This window comes from Athene noctua, chromosome 4 (assembly GCF_965140245.1).
Source record: "Athene noctua chromosome 4, bAthNoc1.hap1.1, whole genome shotgun sequence".
Classification (NCBI taxonomy): Eukaryota; Metazoa; Chordata; class Aves; order Strigiformes; family Strigidae; genus Athene; species Athene noctua.
In genome coordinates this window covers 8,206,253-8,223,929 of record NC_134040.1, presented here as the reverse complement: position 1 = coordinate 8,223,929, position 17,677 = coordinate 8,206,253, and the positions used below count along the sequence as shown (strand labels likewise).

Here is a 17,677-nt window from a genome sequence, read left to right as displayed (position 1 = left end):
CTTTGCAGTCCATCAACTACCAGTAGCTTCCCGGTTGCAATCTCCCCCAGTGCTTTATGAAAATCTACCTTCTGTCCGTCACTAATGAGGTTTAGTTCTACTATTGCAGAAAAGTCTCTTATTCCCCTTGGAAGTCTTCCTGCCTTCGTATTCATTGCTTGCTGTCTTTGATTGCCTGCATTCCTCACCTAGCCGTCCAAAGCTAAAAATGCAGTCCTGGCTAAAAATGTCCAAATAATCTTGGGGGAGGATGACCCTTCCCTCCACACCTGAAAGCAGCAGCCAGGATGCAAGGAGGCAGCCATAAGTTTTGTTGTCCATCCCCACTGTTTAAAAACAAAGTCCAGAGTATTGCAGAGTAGCATCTGAACAAATAAATAGCACAGGTCTGCTTGCTCCCTTTCTGAAGCCCATCACAAAGATCACGCCTAATAGAACATCCAGACTAGTTATAATGCCAATAAAGCCCAAGGTGAGGGCTTCCCTAGTTCAGAGTATGTTCCAGCAATGCTGCACAGATGCACAGCATAACAGGACCAAGAATTCTCCTTCTAAAACACAAGTAATAAGTCAGTAGATATAGGAAACATAGAATAGGGTAGATATGAATAGATACAGGAAACACAAGTTCCCGCATTGTGACAAAAAGCCACTCTGTCAATATTTGTGGTGACACAGTGATCCTAATATTATCATCATTACATTATGTAAAGCACAACTGTTAGGGACCAGCAAGATTAGACACCTTATTTTCAGAAGCATGGGAACAGTTACTGTCGAGCATGTCCCAGGAAATAGGTTTAACTGTCCTTAATAAACATGTTCCTTAATATAAAGGCCATAATTTGTCTGTCTGAGAAGTGTTAGGAGTATTATGATAACTACTGGAAATAAAGAACAAACACAATGTTAACCTTATTCCGTGTACACATGCATCCATATCTACCACATAAGCAAGAATCACTGCAAATGATCTGCAAATTAAAATCGACAGGAATTTAAATGAGACAGTGTGGTTAGGAGCAAAACAGAAATATGATCCAGTTCTGTGGATCTCAACCTGTGCCTTTAGTAACAAAAGAACTGGCGCTCTTCCCCCCTATAGCCTGTCACATTTATTGTCCAATTGTATACTAAGATTGCTATCCAACTTGTATCTACACTATATCTATACACAGATACAATAGATGCAATTTAGATGCAATATATTGTAGATGCAATATGAAACTTATAGATACAATGTAGGTACAATATATACAATTATTTTACAGATTGTAAATATATTGTAGATGTAAATATTGTATACAAAATATACACAAACATACACAATAAAGATATTACACTTATGTTTAAAGCTTATCACCCACTTCTGCCTATTTTTTTTTTTTTTCCCTTAAAGATGCTATGCAGACACAAACCTGGCTGAGCCGCTTGCTTCTCAAATCGCATCTTTTCTTCTCTGGCTCTGTCCTCTGCATTAATGGGAATTCCAGATTCGTCCCGAGGAATTATCTTTCCATGGAAAGGGCACTTGAGAAAGAAAGGGGAAAGAAAATCTCAACATTTCTGAATAAAAAGAAAATGCTTACATATTATTCAACATAGCTTAAAGCCAGACACCGGAATCAAGACACAAAACTCTACACTTGATTCCCAGTCCCTCTTAGAAAGCATCAGGATCCCATAAACATCATGTGTTTAATATATTCAGAATCTCAAAGAAATAAGCTCTTGGTGATATGACTATCCAGTTTCAAGAGAGCAAGTAGCATATCCTGTCAAGTCTGGAACAAGGGCACCAAATGCTGCATTTTATGTTGTTGTTTATGCTATAACCCTATCTTGTAACAATCCCAGATAAAGTATTTTATTACATTCAGATCCTTCAATCTCAGATAATACAGGAAGAACAGGGATATTAGAACAAAGTATTTAAGCAGAGTATTTCTACTGACTAGGATTCATAATTTGAGGCTATGTAGGATTTAGCTTTCATAAAAACTAGTTCTAAATAAAATCTCTTTGCCCCTCAAACATCCAAGTTTCTAAAAACACTTAGCAACAAATATGCCTCTAAATGAGGAAAAATTTTTGACAACCAACTAACCGTCTCTGCTTTACTATCAGGTACTCATATATTGCAGTAATAATTAAAATAGAAATACCTATGATGAATGCCAAAAATATTTGGGAGTTCCTTAAATGATTACAGCTTCCTTACCAAAACGATGCTTCCCATATGAAGTACACATTAAAAACAAACTTCTCCAGACACAATTTTCTTCCACTCCCTTGAGCTGCATTTACAATGTGAAATAAACTTTCATGGACATGCTTTAATGGGATCTTCTCCACATAGCACTTATCCTGGAAGTTATGTAACTTGGTGCCCACCTTAATCCGATCTTGTCTTTCACACAGTCTTCCATCAGGCATTGGTGCTCGACATTTATGTTTCACTGGTTCAAACTTGCCAGCAAATGTTATATATCTAGTTTTTAACATTTCAGTTATTTCTTTGTTTTCTACTTCTTCCTCTACTTCACTGGGTGCCCAAAATCGATGCTCAGAAGCAAATCTGGGAAAACAACAAATTAAAATTATTCCCAGAATTGTAACAAAAAACATAAAGATGCCAGTATCATGCTGTGGTAAACTTACATATAAAAGGAATGGAAGATTTACTAGTGAATTAGAAAAACCTAGGAATCTACCATTATTTCTTAGGACTCCTCTGTTATGAAGATGTTTTTAAAATATCATGAAAGCCTGTCTAGTATTGATTTCTTGTTTAACCTGCTAACCTATTACAAGTCTTAGCTCTAGTTCACGATCTGACATTCAGAGTCAGTTATCCGATATCCAGTTTCAGTGAATAACTTTGTAATTCTGTAGTTAACATTCTTCATAACAAAATACTTCTATGATTAAACACAGAAGATAGATCAGGGAGGAAAGAGTTTGATCTTGTCTAATCTTATTCCTGGTAGCTGCTCTCCTGTAGCAGCAGAGAAGCAGGAGCTGAAATCACAGTCTGCTGCAACATACTGAGGCCAAGAAAGAGAGCAAACAATCAGCTGAGCCTTACAGAGATTCTTTCTTCCAGGTTCTCCTATACAGTGTCCATAAATCTGAGAAACTTATGGGTGTTCCACTATGAAATTAAGCTAATCCATTGAAAATCTGTTTTAAAATTAGAAATCTTACCTGTATTTACAGACACATATAGGCAAATATACAAAGATTAGGATTATGTCAGTAGATGTGGGGAGTGGAAAAGAAGGGGACCAAGGATGCTTGAGTGATGTAGTATTTTCAAATTTTCTCAATGGTATTCATATAATTTCATTTTAGCCACCCTAGGCTGCCAATAGTCTATAATGAGAAAGAGGCAACCCCAGACAGCAATTACCCGACTCATTTTAGATTCTAATCTTAGGATGCAATGACACACCCTCTGATAGTAAACGTTTCTTTCTCCTGATCATGCAAAGAAATTAAGAGTAACCATCTTAAGCTTAGATATCTAATTTAAAGACATCTGAATTTAAACAACAATCCCATCCCAAATTTAATGAAATACAAAATTACAGAGAAAAAATACAGCTGAACTAAAAAGAGAAAAAATACAGCTAAAGTAAGCAAAAAAATTCCAGGATTCACGTCTGCTGCTTATTACAAGCAAAATGGAGATATCTAGATGACAGATGTCTCGATAAAGACTTAAATTTCATAAAGAACACTTTACAATCCCTTTTTTCCACATCTCTCTTCCACCCAATCAGTCCCAGACTGATTTGAGAGGATTTTTTTCTATCCATATCCAATTCCTCTCACTCATTAATATCCTTGGATGTCATTACTACTTCTAAGACTTTGCCTTCTGGAGACTGCAGAGCCATATATATATGAACATCAGCTTCACTAATCACAACGATCTCAAAATTCAGCAAAGCACATAAGCCAATACTTAAAGAATTACTTTAGCAGGCCTTTTGATGAATTTTATCTAAGCAAGTTTTCAGGAGATGACAATGACAGGGGGGCAGGGGGGAGGTGGAGGATATTATCTGACCATAGCAACCTACAACATACATAGCTGCTGGTTTTACAGCAACAGCTGACCATTTAAGACTAGGTAAAAAGATTGGAACTATGTTAAAAAGGGGATTAAGCAATTTCAAAGCCATTCTATGACTTGCCAAATGAGCAGAAAAATGTACAAGTAAAATCCTTATTAGTTATATACATACTATCCAATAATTTCTTCATCAAATGTACCTTGCTAGTGCCAGAAAAATTCTAACCTAGAAATTCTAACTTTCTTCTGGTAAATTAGGGGATAAAGGCAAAAGACTTAGAGTGGAAGCTAGTTCAACGTTAAACACAGTAATATGTTTCCACAGTTTTTGGTTTAAAAAGTTCCCATTCACACAATTCTGCAAACTATAGCCTAAACAAAAAAAGCTCTAAGAATCTTTTAATATACCAATATGACTTTAATCAAACGTTTGAATGGTACAGTATTTCAGCTTCAGAAATTACGTGCAAGATTCTACAACAGACAGTAAATAAAAGAATGAGATGAATTCCTTATTTGCTTAGTTTTAATACAATCCTGAAAACAAGACACAAGGAGGGGAAAGCATTCCTAAAGAGACACTATACAGGATTTCCATGTGCAAGGTAGACTTACAGAATCTCATAGTAAAATTCTAGTGTTCTTTGGTGGTCTGAACTCCCCTCCCCCTCTAAATTATCAAATTACAGTTACATGAGAATGAAGAAGCATTTAACAGTTGAGCATGACAACCTTTCCAATTAGGAAAAAGTTCTGTGTAATATTTTTTCTGCCTCTCCCACCCCCCCAAATCTGCATCCAACAAATCTCAATCAAACTAAGATTAGGTTTTACTGTCTATATCATTGATCAGTATTTGGGAACTGGACTTCAAATAGCCTGATTTCTACACAGATATTCATAAACATTATTGTTTACTACAAGCATATATAACTTATTTTCTCCCAGCATGACCTACAAGCAGGTGAGAAAAGAACAAACTGGTGCTAAATCCCCCAGTTTTCTGATTTCCTGCTGCTGTAATTTAAGCAACATTTTTAAAAGGCAGAACATGAGATTTTTGTCTGAAAAAATGATGCATGTGACAAGTAAAGCCTTTTTGTAAGAGGGATCAGAAGGGGCACAGATAATCAACTAGAAGATCAACACCCCACTCAGACTCATCGGAAGTGTTACATCCAGACAAGTAACAGAGGCTTTAATAGAAATTACATAGCTACACCTTAGGAGGAATAAAAGATAAGTAATGGTTAACTGAAATCTAAAAAGTCCAGCTTCTGGAGAAATGTTGCGCTCTTTCAACAAATTTATATCAACTTTATTCCTAAGATGATGGGAGTCTTATAAAAAACTTGAATAAATATAAATTCTAAAACCCATATGATGCATACAGAGATCATGGAGCAAGTGCTGAATGAGCCAATTCAAGTATCTTACTCAGAGTCATAAAAGTGCTGCACCAGCTAATTTTCTCTGATCCCAGCAGTCAGCTAATTTAATAAAGGAGGAGGGTAGATGACTCTGGAAGGCCCATGCTATCCAAAACAGCTGGTTAAACTGGCATAGCAGCCTCCACACAGTACAACACTGGGCAGCATACACCACCTTCAAAAAAAAGTACTACTACAGCTTTATAAACTCATTTTAAGAGTTCTTAAACTAGCTTAGTGAGTAGTGTGAGCAAAGGAAGAAGCAGGAAAAATGGTTCGGTCCAAACTTTTTGTAAATCCCACAGTCACTGTCACCTTCTAAAGAAGATCACCATTTACCAGCTAAATAAAACTTCTTTAGAAAAATCATCTCCCCAGTAGCTACAGTCTCACAATCAAAATCTCAATTTATTGTAAATCTTGTAATTAAGTAAGTGTAGAGTTAAACAGGTGAAGGGGAAAGACTTTTCCACTTCACACTTCAAAAATTCAAATTCCATACACGTTCCATATGTGTTGTCTGGTTTTTTGGTTTGCTTTTTTTCCTAGGCATCATAGAGACAGTATGTGTGCATATAGAAAAGTTAAAGGAGTTGGCCAATGACTACCTTAATTCTTCAATAAATATAATTTATACCCAGGGGTCAATGGTATTGTGTGTGCAGAGTTACTTAAATTATCTTTAGTTAGATTGGCATATCTGTAGTTATAGACTATAAGGTTCAGAAGTGTGCCCTCTGTTTTATTGGAAAGCATAAAAATAAAACAGTACAGCACAAGGCAGACAGGCAGTGAAATATGCTTCTGATTTCACTTATGACTTGAATAACTCATTTGCAATGTAAAATAAAGCCTTACTACCTTTTTGGCATTATCACAGACAAATGCTTCTTAAAGCCCTGCTGAAAATCTTAACCATTTTATAGGCTTTGAGGAGCTTGCACCACATCAGACAGAATCCAAAGCTTGGAGTAACTGTGTTAAAGCACTGTTATGTATCAAATTTCACTGTTTTTCAATAATTTAAAACACATTCAGCATTTTATGCAATCAGCTACAGGGGCAACACTTTTCTCTTGTGTCTTTCTCTGCAAACACTGTCTTCACACAGCAATCATGTTTGGGCTTTTCTTTTTAACTTGTTTCGATAAGAAAACAAACTAAGTAATACTGCTGAGAATATATGAGTTTGATTTACAATCCAGCCAGTCAATGGTTTTTGCCTTTTCTAAGCCAGGTATGGTACACACTCATACTAAAGTTCTGGTGGACTTAAATGAAATTTATACATAGAGGGAGGACTTTGCATTCCAACTTTCATATAAAAATACTAGTCCTAAAACGGGGTTTTAAAAACTGACTGCTAGAAACAAGTTCTGATGTATACCTACCATCTTTTCTTCCCAGTGCTAAAGCTTTCCCGAAGTCAACAATGCTTCATGTCCAAGAAACACAAAACCTTCCCAGAAAAGAATGAAAGTGAGAGATCCCGATTTAAATCCTGTAACTGCCACCTATTTCTTGTGTGACTGAACAAGCATATCAATTTCCTCAGTTACCACTCTGTAAAGTCAGGAAAATTTAGACTGTAAAATCCCCAGCAGAGGGACCGTCTATCATGCACTTGCATAGCACTTTGCATAATGAGGTACCAATTTAAATTGGAGTAAGTGATGCCATGCTGCAAACAATACACAAACATGAAAGAGCAGAAAAAAATGTGCTTTGAAGCATCAAAGGATATTTAATTAGTATCATACCTTCTCAAAACAAATAACATTTTAAGGTAGAATTTCTGACTTTGTTTATGGGTCCTACAGCACAAAGGAAAGAAGAAAAGTAATTATCAAAAGAAATAGCAGTCACCCCACTGCATGACCTCTGAGTACAAGTAAATCTATGTATTTGTTTATATTGTCTTAAAAGAAAAAGACCATTACTTGAGAATCTTCCCAGCATTTGGCTGATCCTGTCCCCAGTAGTGAAGATCTAATCCAAAAGGCATGAGGGGAGCTTTAGCTCTTTCTTCTTCTAGTTTTCTTCTCTTACTGTCAGGCTCTTCCAAGGCTGCTGGCTCAGTAGTTGCAGAGTCACTGGAGAAAAGAGATGAAAAATCAATACAGACCAACAATGATCACAACTTTTTCTCTTTTTTCATTACATTTTCACACCAATGCTAATATTATCTTAGATCTAGGGCTACAACTACCTTTACAGGATTGTCCTTTTTTTGTTTTTTGTCTTTTTTTTTTTTAAAAAAAAAAGGATACAGACTGTAACACCACACACTAAGTGCAGCACACTGCACATTCAGCTAAAGCCAGATAAAATGTATTACAGCATGGGTGTAGAAGCCTGGAGATCTAATGGGGGCAGCAGTGGATCACCCATGCTGTCTTGTGTAAAAAAAACTACTGATGCGGCAAACCATTTTTAGAAAGATCTTGCTTGTGTAAACTCATGCCCATGTTTGCATGGCAGTCACACAGATTGCAAAGTCTTTGCTGTTGTTGACAAGAGTCCATCTTGCAGACTTGTAATACTCATTGTGCAACACCACTACAGAATTCATTAGTCCTGAAAAACTACTGTACTACTACAGAGACCTTGGGTATTCACTGATAGAGCTGCAAATGCTCTTAGTCACCTTAATGACACATTAAGTTTTTAAAGATTAAAAATAAAAATGTTTGCCTGAATACTCCAAACTCCAGAGTCTAATGAAGCCAACCCCTTTCTCTTTCTGACACTGCATTCCAGTTCACTAGGTTTTGGGGACTTTCCTGACCAATGCAGAAGTGTCTTTTCAAGAACATGCCACTAAGTAGATTACTCCAGTCTTATCCCCAAATCACAGATAAATGCTGGACAAGGCTGTTGGAGTTTCACCAAGCTTTGAATAGGATTGACAGCAAATACACCTTTCGAATCAGTAAAACATGCCTCCAGGCAGCACTGACAGCACAAGTCACTAGGAACCAAGAGATTGATTGCTGAAACCACTTTCTGATTTAGTATTAGGATACATTCTATTTAGTTGCAGACCAAAAATTACCCCAATAAATGTGGATTTTTTTTTTTTTTTTTTTTTTGTTAGGAGGGAAGGGAACACTTTATATTTTAATAGAGACCATTAACACCAAATAAAACCTAAACCAAGTGAGCAGTAAAAGGTTCCTTAAGATCCTGGTGCAATCACTAACAAAATCCTACATATTAAGTAGTGAATGTACATCTCAGTAAAAGAACTGTAACTTCAAAATAAAACCAAGACAGCATTAACAGTTTGCCTAGTTCATGAGCGCTTTTCCATGTGCTTTCACGACTAAAATACAACTAAGAGCAAGAGGTTTCTGCAAGAATTAAAACAAAGATAACCTGGCATGTGGAGGTGGTAACTTTGGTAGTTTGTCTCTAATAAGTTTCAGCGTGGCAGCTGCACAGGTTGGATCAAGTTCATCTTCATTCCCTTTCAGCTGGGTGCAGGAGTTCAGTGAAGCTGGTCCTGTTGATGTCTTCCCCACTGGTGCTTTTGGAAGTGACTGAGGCTCCAGCCCTGCAAAAAGACTCAATGTTTAAGAGCGATTCACTTCTCCCAGCCTCAACACTTCATAGTGGGGCCAAGCAGCTCAGGATGCTGATTACATGTCTAACTGCTTTGAGTTTGTATTAGACTTCAGTCTCACTCACAGACAAGACTGGTATTTCTGTCTGTGAAATTTTTTCTTATTTTTGGATAGAAACATACTGAATAATTAACTATGCAATCAACTTTTAAATTTATATGACAACAAAAAATAATGTTATTTCATCTTGAAAGTAGGTGAAAGAAGGATTTTAACGGTACTGCTTGCCTAAACTGCAATATTGCTTTTTGTACGTAAGTTTCTAGTGTCACATGTTCTTGCTGATATATCATTTCTGTACTCAAGGTTATATCAAGGTAAAACAGAAGGGAACTATTGGCACTACTGTTTAACACCTAGAGTCCAAAAAGATATGCAAAAGAAGTAGAAAGTAAAAGGAAAAGCATACATTCATATCCTTCTGTGTGCTATGATTAATTCTTTGTGGTGTCTCAGCAAAAAGTCCTGCTGAAACTCTTACAGCCTGGCAAAGAGAAACCACTTCGGGGCGAGGGATGCACAGCAACACATGATTGACAAGAACCACTGTCACCCAGCAGCAGTGCTGGCGGGGAAGTACACCCAGTGAAAAAAAAAAAAAAAAATTGTGTGTGAGGCACAGCCCTGTTCTCTGATGATTCTCAGCTACTATAGTGACCCTTCAGAGATATACAATAACTTTTTTTTTCCTCCCTGATTTAAAAGGCAGCACCACTGAGAAGAGTTGTGTTTTGATTCCTAAATATATCTGCAGACAGAATTATGTAGGGAATGTTCTTTCACAGATACTAAACCACAGTTTGCCAAGATAAAATATCTAAGTGCTGGCAGAAGCAATGGGTAAACCCACAGAGTACGCTGGGTTAAGTTACACCTTAAGTTATGCCTAAGTTACACCTGAGGAACAAGCCCACTGCAAGGCAGTACCAGACACTGATGTTCAGCACCAGCAGCTCAATGGTAGGGCAACTTAATTACTTCGTATAGCTAGATTAGACAGTCAGCACAAACTGTAACGATGCAATTAGATAGGCTGAGCAGTTAGACAGCACGTGTCTCTACCCGCTGAGCTAGAGAAGCAGCTCTATTAGCTGCGGGTAGTAGTAAGAACTTTACAGCCAATGACAGCTAAAAATGGAAAGATGGGATCCCCCACACTAACATAATAGACTACATTTTGCCCACCAGAAAGCCTTTTTATAAAAAAGTGATTGAAATGAAAGGCCCCCCCCCCAAAAAAAAACCCCAAAATCAACTCAAAAAAAGTCATGGTTTTACAAGACTAAAGTTTTAAGCAAATTATCTCAGTCTTCTTGTGAAAAAAACCCTGAGTTTACCTGACACAGTAAACTGATAGTAAAGCATAGATAACTCAATGGCCATTATTTAATTGGGACTTTTAGTCTCTTGCCCATTTGTAGCCAGCTCTGAAGCTGTATCCAGAAGTATTCTTGCTTTGCTAATGTGGTTGCTTTGATCATTAAATGTATCACAAGATATAAACTGAAAAAGGAAAAGCTAATGTGGTATGACCTGCCCTCTGAGTGAAAAATTGCAGGACCTGTAGCAGCAGGTAGCTTTGGTGCACAAAATATTTTAATTTCAGGGAACCCCCCCAATTTTCAGAAAAAAAAAAAAAAAAATCAGAGCAACTTGCCCTGACCCCTTCTTTCCACCTTATAAAGTCTTGCAGTAATTCATCCTGACCTCGATTCATTTGCACCACGTGTTCCCTGTAACCTAGGGGGTATAACCACACAGAAGGCATTGCCTGACTCCAGGCAGAGGTCAAGTTGCTGAGCTGGCAACCTTCTAGACTCACCCCTTAGATACATATGGGTCTAAACTTTCCAAGTGCCTAGATGAGGAGCTAAGTCCTTGCACAGGGAATGACATCTTCTGTTTGTTTTTCAAGGCTCCAAGTTGAGGACACTGAGAACAATGCTGACAACCCCCTGCTTAACCTAGTTCCTGGACATCTTGCTGGAGGGAGCCAACAACCCCAATTTGAAATCCACAAAGCTAGAGGCCCTCGGAAGGAGAGAAGGAAAACAAAAGCAGACATCCATTTGGATCTGGCTTGTTTGCATGCAGAGCCTTTAAATTTTGCTGCATACAGCAAATAGTTACTTCACTCATTCCTAGATCTTAATACAACAAACTCCACAGAGGAGAGAGCGCTCTGGAATACTCTCAAGGATGAGGACTCTTCAAGACCTTCTGAGACCCCATGTCTCTAGTATGGCTTAACTAACAGTGAAGGAAAATGTTTTAAAGGCAAGGCAATTCTGGGCAGAGGCTAGTAGCAATGACTGTGGCAGACAGCTTACCTGTATCTCTCAAAACAAGAGAGGGAAGGAAATAGGATCCGGAGAAGGAAAAAGGATGAGAGAGCACTAGCCATCAGCAGTTAACAGGCATTCATAGAGACTTCTCCGTCTTCTCCTCACTCTCCCACAACAACTCAATACATTTCTTCTGCTTATCCAGTGTACAACAAAGAGCAATGTGGGTCATTTTAACACGACAGTTGAGGGGAGGCAAGTATATCCGTGATTCAACTTGTGTGAGATGGGATTTTCTCATGTCCATAGAGAGATCAGACCCCGCTCTGGGAGGCTGATGCATTCCACCTTTCCTAAGAAAAGGCTACTTGTGTATCATGTAAATAGCCCACAGGAATGAACACACATCCGAGAGCAGGTATTTCAGTAGTGCCAGTCTGGGGGCTGTTCTGGAAAGACTTCAGCAAGTACCCACTGGCCAAATGTTCGCAGGCAGCAAACGCTGCAGAGAGGGGAAAAAAGACATTCACCACAGTCTGAAGCCAGTGCAAAACCCAGCTCTTCCCTGACTCCCCGTTCTGCGCTCCAGAAAACACCCTAAAACCAAAGCCCACATTCCTAAGGCAGAGTGTCTTGAAAGACGGTGCTGCTCAAGCTGTTCAATGCTTCCTGAGACTGAAGTTAGCATGGACTGTGATGCAAAGAAGGATCACCCCTTTTTAATTTTTATGTCCTCAAACCAGTTGTAGACAGACACAGGACATCTTGCTGCTGCTGCTGCTGAGCGTGCCTGACACTACCACTACCTTAGTCATGCCCACATCACGCACTCGAATGAAAGTGATGAACATACCACATTCACCTTGTTACCTAAATTCCCTTTCCAAAGTCAACAAGGCTTTAAAGAACATTGTTAAAAACATAATTTAAAGGACTAATATGTGCATTGGAAAAGGGTCTCAAAATTAGCAGAAGGACCAGCAATAAGGGAAATGTAATTAACCATAAAAAGATAGAACTAAGCATAGAAATATCTAGGTTAAATAGCAAAAGAAATGATCTCATGACATTTTTTAGGCTGTGGACTTGCCATTCAAGAGAGATAATGGTGCCTCCAATAATGTTTTTTAAACAGCTTTTCAGTGAAATATTAAGGGAGCAATCTTGAATTTATGTATCTGGAAAGGGGGCAGGATAAAACTCCATCTCAGCTCCTGTTGTAGTCTAGGAATGGAAAAAGCCCTTCTCAGGTGCTTTGTATTAAAGTGAAACGGAATTAACCCAAAAGATTCTATTACAACCACACTTTAGAATAATAAGGATTTGGAGGAGTAAACATCCTTTTATAACAGAAACAGCTATAAACAAACAGGCCCTTTGGCATGAGCAAGGCTAGCTGAGAAAAGTATGTGATAGACTATCTATAATGTAGAATTGCTTAGGCTGTATTTAGCATTTAAAGTTGCTTCTTAATCTTTGGGGTTTTTTAGGACAAGAATATCTTTCTGAAAAGCACTGTTTAAAGCAACAGTTTTGAGAGCACTTGTATGCCTGCTATTTATAAACCATCTTGAAGTCAGAAGGTAGCAGGTATGTGTCACACCTTTTCTCCTCTTCAGAGAGAATATGTGCGTATGTATTAAGAGTTCTGAGGAAACCTTAGGTTTTTTCCAATTTTTTTTTCCTATGATGTTTACAAAAAGCATGATTGCTCATTCACTAGACTGATTTTGTTTGAGGGGGAGAGGATGTGAACAGCAGAGACAAGCAGTCAGCAACACACAGAAAAGGCAAGAGAGATAAATGGACAATGTGACATTTAGATAGATAAAATCACATCCAAAAGATCAATATAGGAATTCTTAAGAGTTACAAGAACAAAATATTTTCCCATTGATTTCTTATTTTAAACCATTAACAGAAAAATGGCTAGAGGTAAATACACTACAACATCAGTAACACCACCTCTACTGTGGATTTTAAAAAAAGTTTATAAAATTAGTTTTTTGCTAACAAGATAAAGACAAGAGTCACCATGCAAACAGCCCATGGTATACAATGTCAGGGTGGGGGCTTTTTGTTGTTTTGTTTTAAAGACATAGATGGGATTAAGTGCAGGTTTAAAAGTAAAATTCCTTTTAAGAATTCTGCTGTTCTGTGTATTTTATTTAGCACAAGTACAGTATCTGGGTTCAAATTGTTCCAATATGAGCTTTTTAGAAAGAATCATAAAAAATGTTCAAATCCCCTTTTTTGTTTAAATTGACCAAATGGCACCTATTTGCCTGAAGCAATAAAGTAGACCGTGTTCACAAGATAAATCGATAGAAGGAAAGAGAGAGGCTGGGGTTTCAGCTGAAGTTAGACTGCTGAATGCTGACATTATTGATTTTAGCTAGTTCAGCTGGCCTTGTAATTAAAATGTAAATTTGAGAAAGAGATTATGTCCTGACAGAAATGGTGGGATTAGGGGGAGATAAAAGCCCCTCAGTGAAAATTCAGAGAAAGAGCAAGCACAGGTTTCCTCAGCTGTGTGGATTTAGAAGAAATCTAGCTACTTCAGATTCACTTAAGTTTAATTGAAAAAATGGAGATAGAATATAAACAAGTACTATGGACTTTAACTTTCCTGAAAAAAATATAATTTCTGTTTCTGATTTGTTGGATCTTAGTCAAGCTGAATGTATGTGATTTATACTAGTACAGACACTCCAAGACTGTCAGGAAAATCCAGCAGTTCAGGTAGGATATTTCCCCACCTACCCTCTAGTGTGCTCATAATGAAAAAAATGCATGCATTTCACTCAGGAAGCACAATAAGCTTTACTGCTAAATGAACAGGAATTTTCAAAGCTTGCTTCACATGGACTTGCAGACCAGAGGGTTCAAGTCAATGTCTGGGGCATTACTTCCAAACAGCTTCAGTGGTTCAGGATCTTCTGCTATATCTCTCCACGCATAAATGTGTGTGCGAACAAAATTAACATAGGTGATCATATGGCAGGAAGCCTTCATTATCTCTGAAGGTTCTAATACTCATAAGGGATGGAGATTTGAATGATATGTCATCCCTGACAGATAACTGATCTTTATGAAGCCACCACAAATTAAATGAATATTCAGTCAGGTTTTTTTTTTTAGTTGAGATCAAATTTCATTCCTGCCTAAAAAAAAAGCTCTGTTGTTGTGTCACTTCATTTACACATAACTCTAAATTGAGGAAAAAAAATAACTAAAATACCTGTTATGAACAAAACCTTAGAAGCATTCATACAGGGATAACACTGATTAAAACTCTTACCATTTATTGTGGTAGAAAACTTCCGCTTTAATTTTAGCTAGACACAGTTTCTTATCTTACCCTTGAACGCCACTAAAGTTGCTGTCTGCAGCTGCTAGGGGAAGATGCTGAAATGCCAGAGGTGGCTTTACCAAATATTCTCACAGCACACAAGCTGTGTGTGCACCCAACGCAACTTATTACCTGGATAACTTCAAATATGAATATTTCTGTATTAATTACACCAGTTTTTAAAAGTTGTCAAGGAGTTTTTATAATCAGAGGTTTTAAACAGCAAAAAAAGATGCTCCCAGTACCTCTGAATGCAGATATGCTCATTTACATTCATCTAAAATTTTACAATTCTACTTTGGAAATTCAAACTAAGGAAAAACGATGTTAGTTAACTAGAAGAATTCACTAACTCTTAAATACTTTATTTGGCTTAATGGCATTACAGAATATGTTGCTTTGTTGTAATGTTAACTCATTAACCTTTATATTATTGCTTTACAATCATATCTAAGAATCAGAATAAATCAGAGCAGCAGAGTTTAGATTAAAACCTTTCTACACCTTACACTGTGATCTTTTAAACCTCTTGCTTATTATTCTGCAGTCCCTGGCCGTTGCATAGTTCCTGTGAGATACACTACTAGCACAAACCACTCTGAAGTATTATCAGCTTCCTGTGCAGTGACTATTAATTTTTTAAGAACTTTAGTAGGAATCAAAGATACCCCATGTCCTGTCAGATTTTCTGGCAACCTTATTTACATAGAAGGACCTTGCCTGAAAGTGAAGAAGACTTGCATGACCAGCTGATTAGGATGCATTAGAAGAAATATCTACAATCAATACTTCTACATGGATGTAGAAGTATTTTATTGGAAGTGCTAATCATGTTTCTTCATAAATGTGCAGTTATCTTCATTTCAAATAGTGTATTATAGTAAATTTTACTCAATTACTGTCCTAAGTGTAGCTATACAGAACATGTGTTTGCCCATATACAGGTATATTCAAAGCATACCAATATAATGAGGCAATCTCACATGTAAAATTATAATTAAATACTGCTAATGTTGTGTATGCCAAGAAAAACTGAGATTACATAACACATTTGATTACAGCAGTCCAGAAGTGGGGCTCTAACTTCAATGGTGAATATCTCTTATCTATACATTTACGGTAAGTCAATCATGTAACAATTGTTTTTAAAAGAATTTATAGTAATATTAATAGAAATCTTTTTCTAAATACTAGACTCTTGTCTAGGGAAATACAACTGTGTGTTAAATGCATTTTCCAAATTTGGGAAAAAGAAACTCAAATTTCACAGGGCAGTGAAAGATAAGTAGGTAATTCTGCCTGTCCTTTCCCCTGCAATACTTCTTTTAAGGGGAAAAGGCAAATCAAGTTAAGTAATACACACATGTCCTTAGTTAGCCTTGACAGTGTAATTCTAAGTCTCAAACTCAGCTCCTGAGAACTGTGCTTCATATACTCTGAAGTCTGCAGGTTTGTTTTTGCTGTGCTCTCCATTGAGCTGTCTCTCCATGTAAAACTGTTCTCCACATTCTTCACATGCAGGAAGAACTCCCTCAGGAAGTTCCTGAGGTATGGAGACCAGATAAATTATACCAAACTAAGAAGCTATTAGGCTTTTAAAGCAAAACCCAGACAAACTGAGAAATTCTTGTAGTAAGGAAGGAAAAAACTAGTATAATTTTTATTTTCCATTTAGCCAGTATGTGCGTGTCCATTTGGTGATTCAGTCAACAGAACCTCAACAACTTAATTCCCAAATAATAATGTCATCAAAAACATTTGGTTTTGTTGCAACTAAGGTAGGGCACCATCATTTGGTTAATCAGTGATGTACACTGTTATGGCCTGCAGCTGATGAAAGCAATCGGCAAGACTGCTCTTCACACATACATCTCACCCCAAATAAATCCACCTCACATTTTGTATGAAATATAGCTACCTGTTAGCAAGAGAAGCAGTAGTAGCGATCCCATACTTGTGTTCTCTTATTTACATGGAGTCATGCTTGAGTCAGGTCTACTTCATGATTATTGCCATGATAATCAATCTCTCTCCAGTGGAAGCCTAGACTTGGTCAGCACCCTACTATTTTAAAGACTATTACAAAATAACTTCTAGTAAGTTTTTTGAATATGCCTACCATCAATTGCAATAACAGAAAATTAAATAAAATATTTTCCTAAAAGACTAATAGTTTTTGTTAGTATTACAGAGATGTTTAGATATTGTAGCTAGGGACATAAACTCAACACTCAAGATCTGTGCTTCTGCCCCTGTGATTTCCAGGAGATTTTCATGTGTACTATTAAAAAAAAAAATGAAATAGAGGAAAACCTAACCGTAAAAATCAACAGGTAATCATTCTGTATCAATTAAATCTGTTAGATGCTTCTATAGAGGAAAAAAGACCAGTAGAAAGCCATCATTTCTTCACAGGTCAAAATAAATGGTTTCTAGTTCAACTTATCAACACTCGCATACATGTTATTTTTGCCATGTTTAGCTTTAAGTCTGTTATATAAAACAGCAAAACAGCCTTTTTATGGGAGAAACTTCATTCAGATGTAGGATAAAAGAGCACAATACTACTGTACACAGTAACTAAACCCACTGCTTTCCTACTTCCTACATAAAAAATGAAGGAGATAGAGCTAAGAGTCAGCATAGTGAAGCCACACAACAGTACATGTGATTAGATAACATGCAAATATTCAAATTGAGTGCAGTTGTTCTCAGCATGACACATATGAAACATTAGTACCTGGCTACATGAACAGAACCAATAACATCTAAAAGCATTTAGAAAAATCTTTTTCTGCAGAGAATAAAAGTATCAGATTCCAATAAATTAGTAAACAATTTTTTTTTTTTTAATCCATAGTGATGATTCTGTCATATTCCACATTTGAGGCAGTTTTGCTTTT

The 17,677-nt window shown here is 37.1% G+C and overlaps 1 protein-coding gene across 2 annotated transcripts in view; it reads right to left on the bottom strand.

Moving 5' to 3' along the window:
- The window catches only part of UVSSA (UV stimulated scaffold protein A), a 54,776-nt gene that overhangs the window by 9,706 nt on the left and 27,393 nt on the right, over positions 1-17,677 (bottom strand). For both annotated transcript variants that reach the window (XM_074904365.1, XM_074904366.1), the window contains exons 8-11: positions 8,890-9,067; positions 7,452-7,604; positions 2,395-2,578; positions 1,419-1,530 (exon numbers count right to left, since the gene is read on the bottom strand). In XM_074904365.1, coding sequence (XP_074760466.1) covers positions 1,419-1,530; positions 2,395-2,578; positions 7,452-7,604; positions 8,890-9,067 — 627 coding nt within the window. The remainder of the gene's footprint in view (positions 1-1,418; positions 1,531-2,394; positions 2,579-7,451; positions 7,605-8,889; positions 9,068-17,677) is intronic.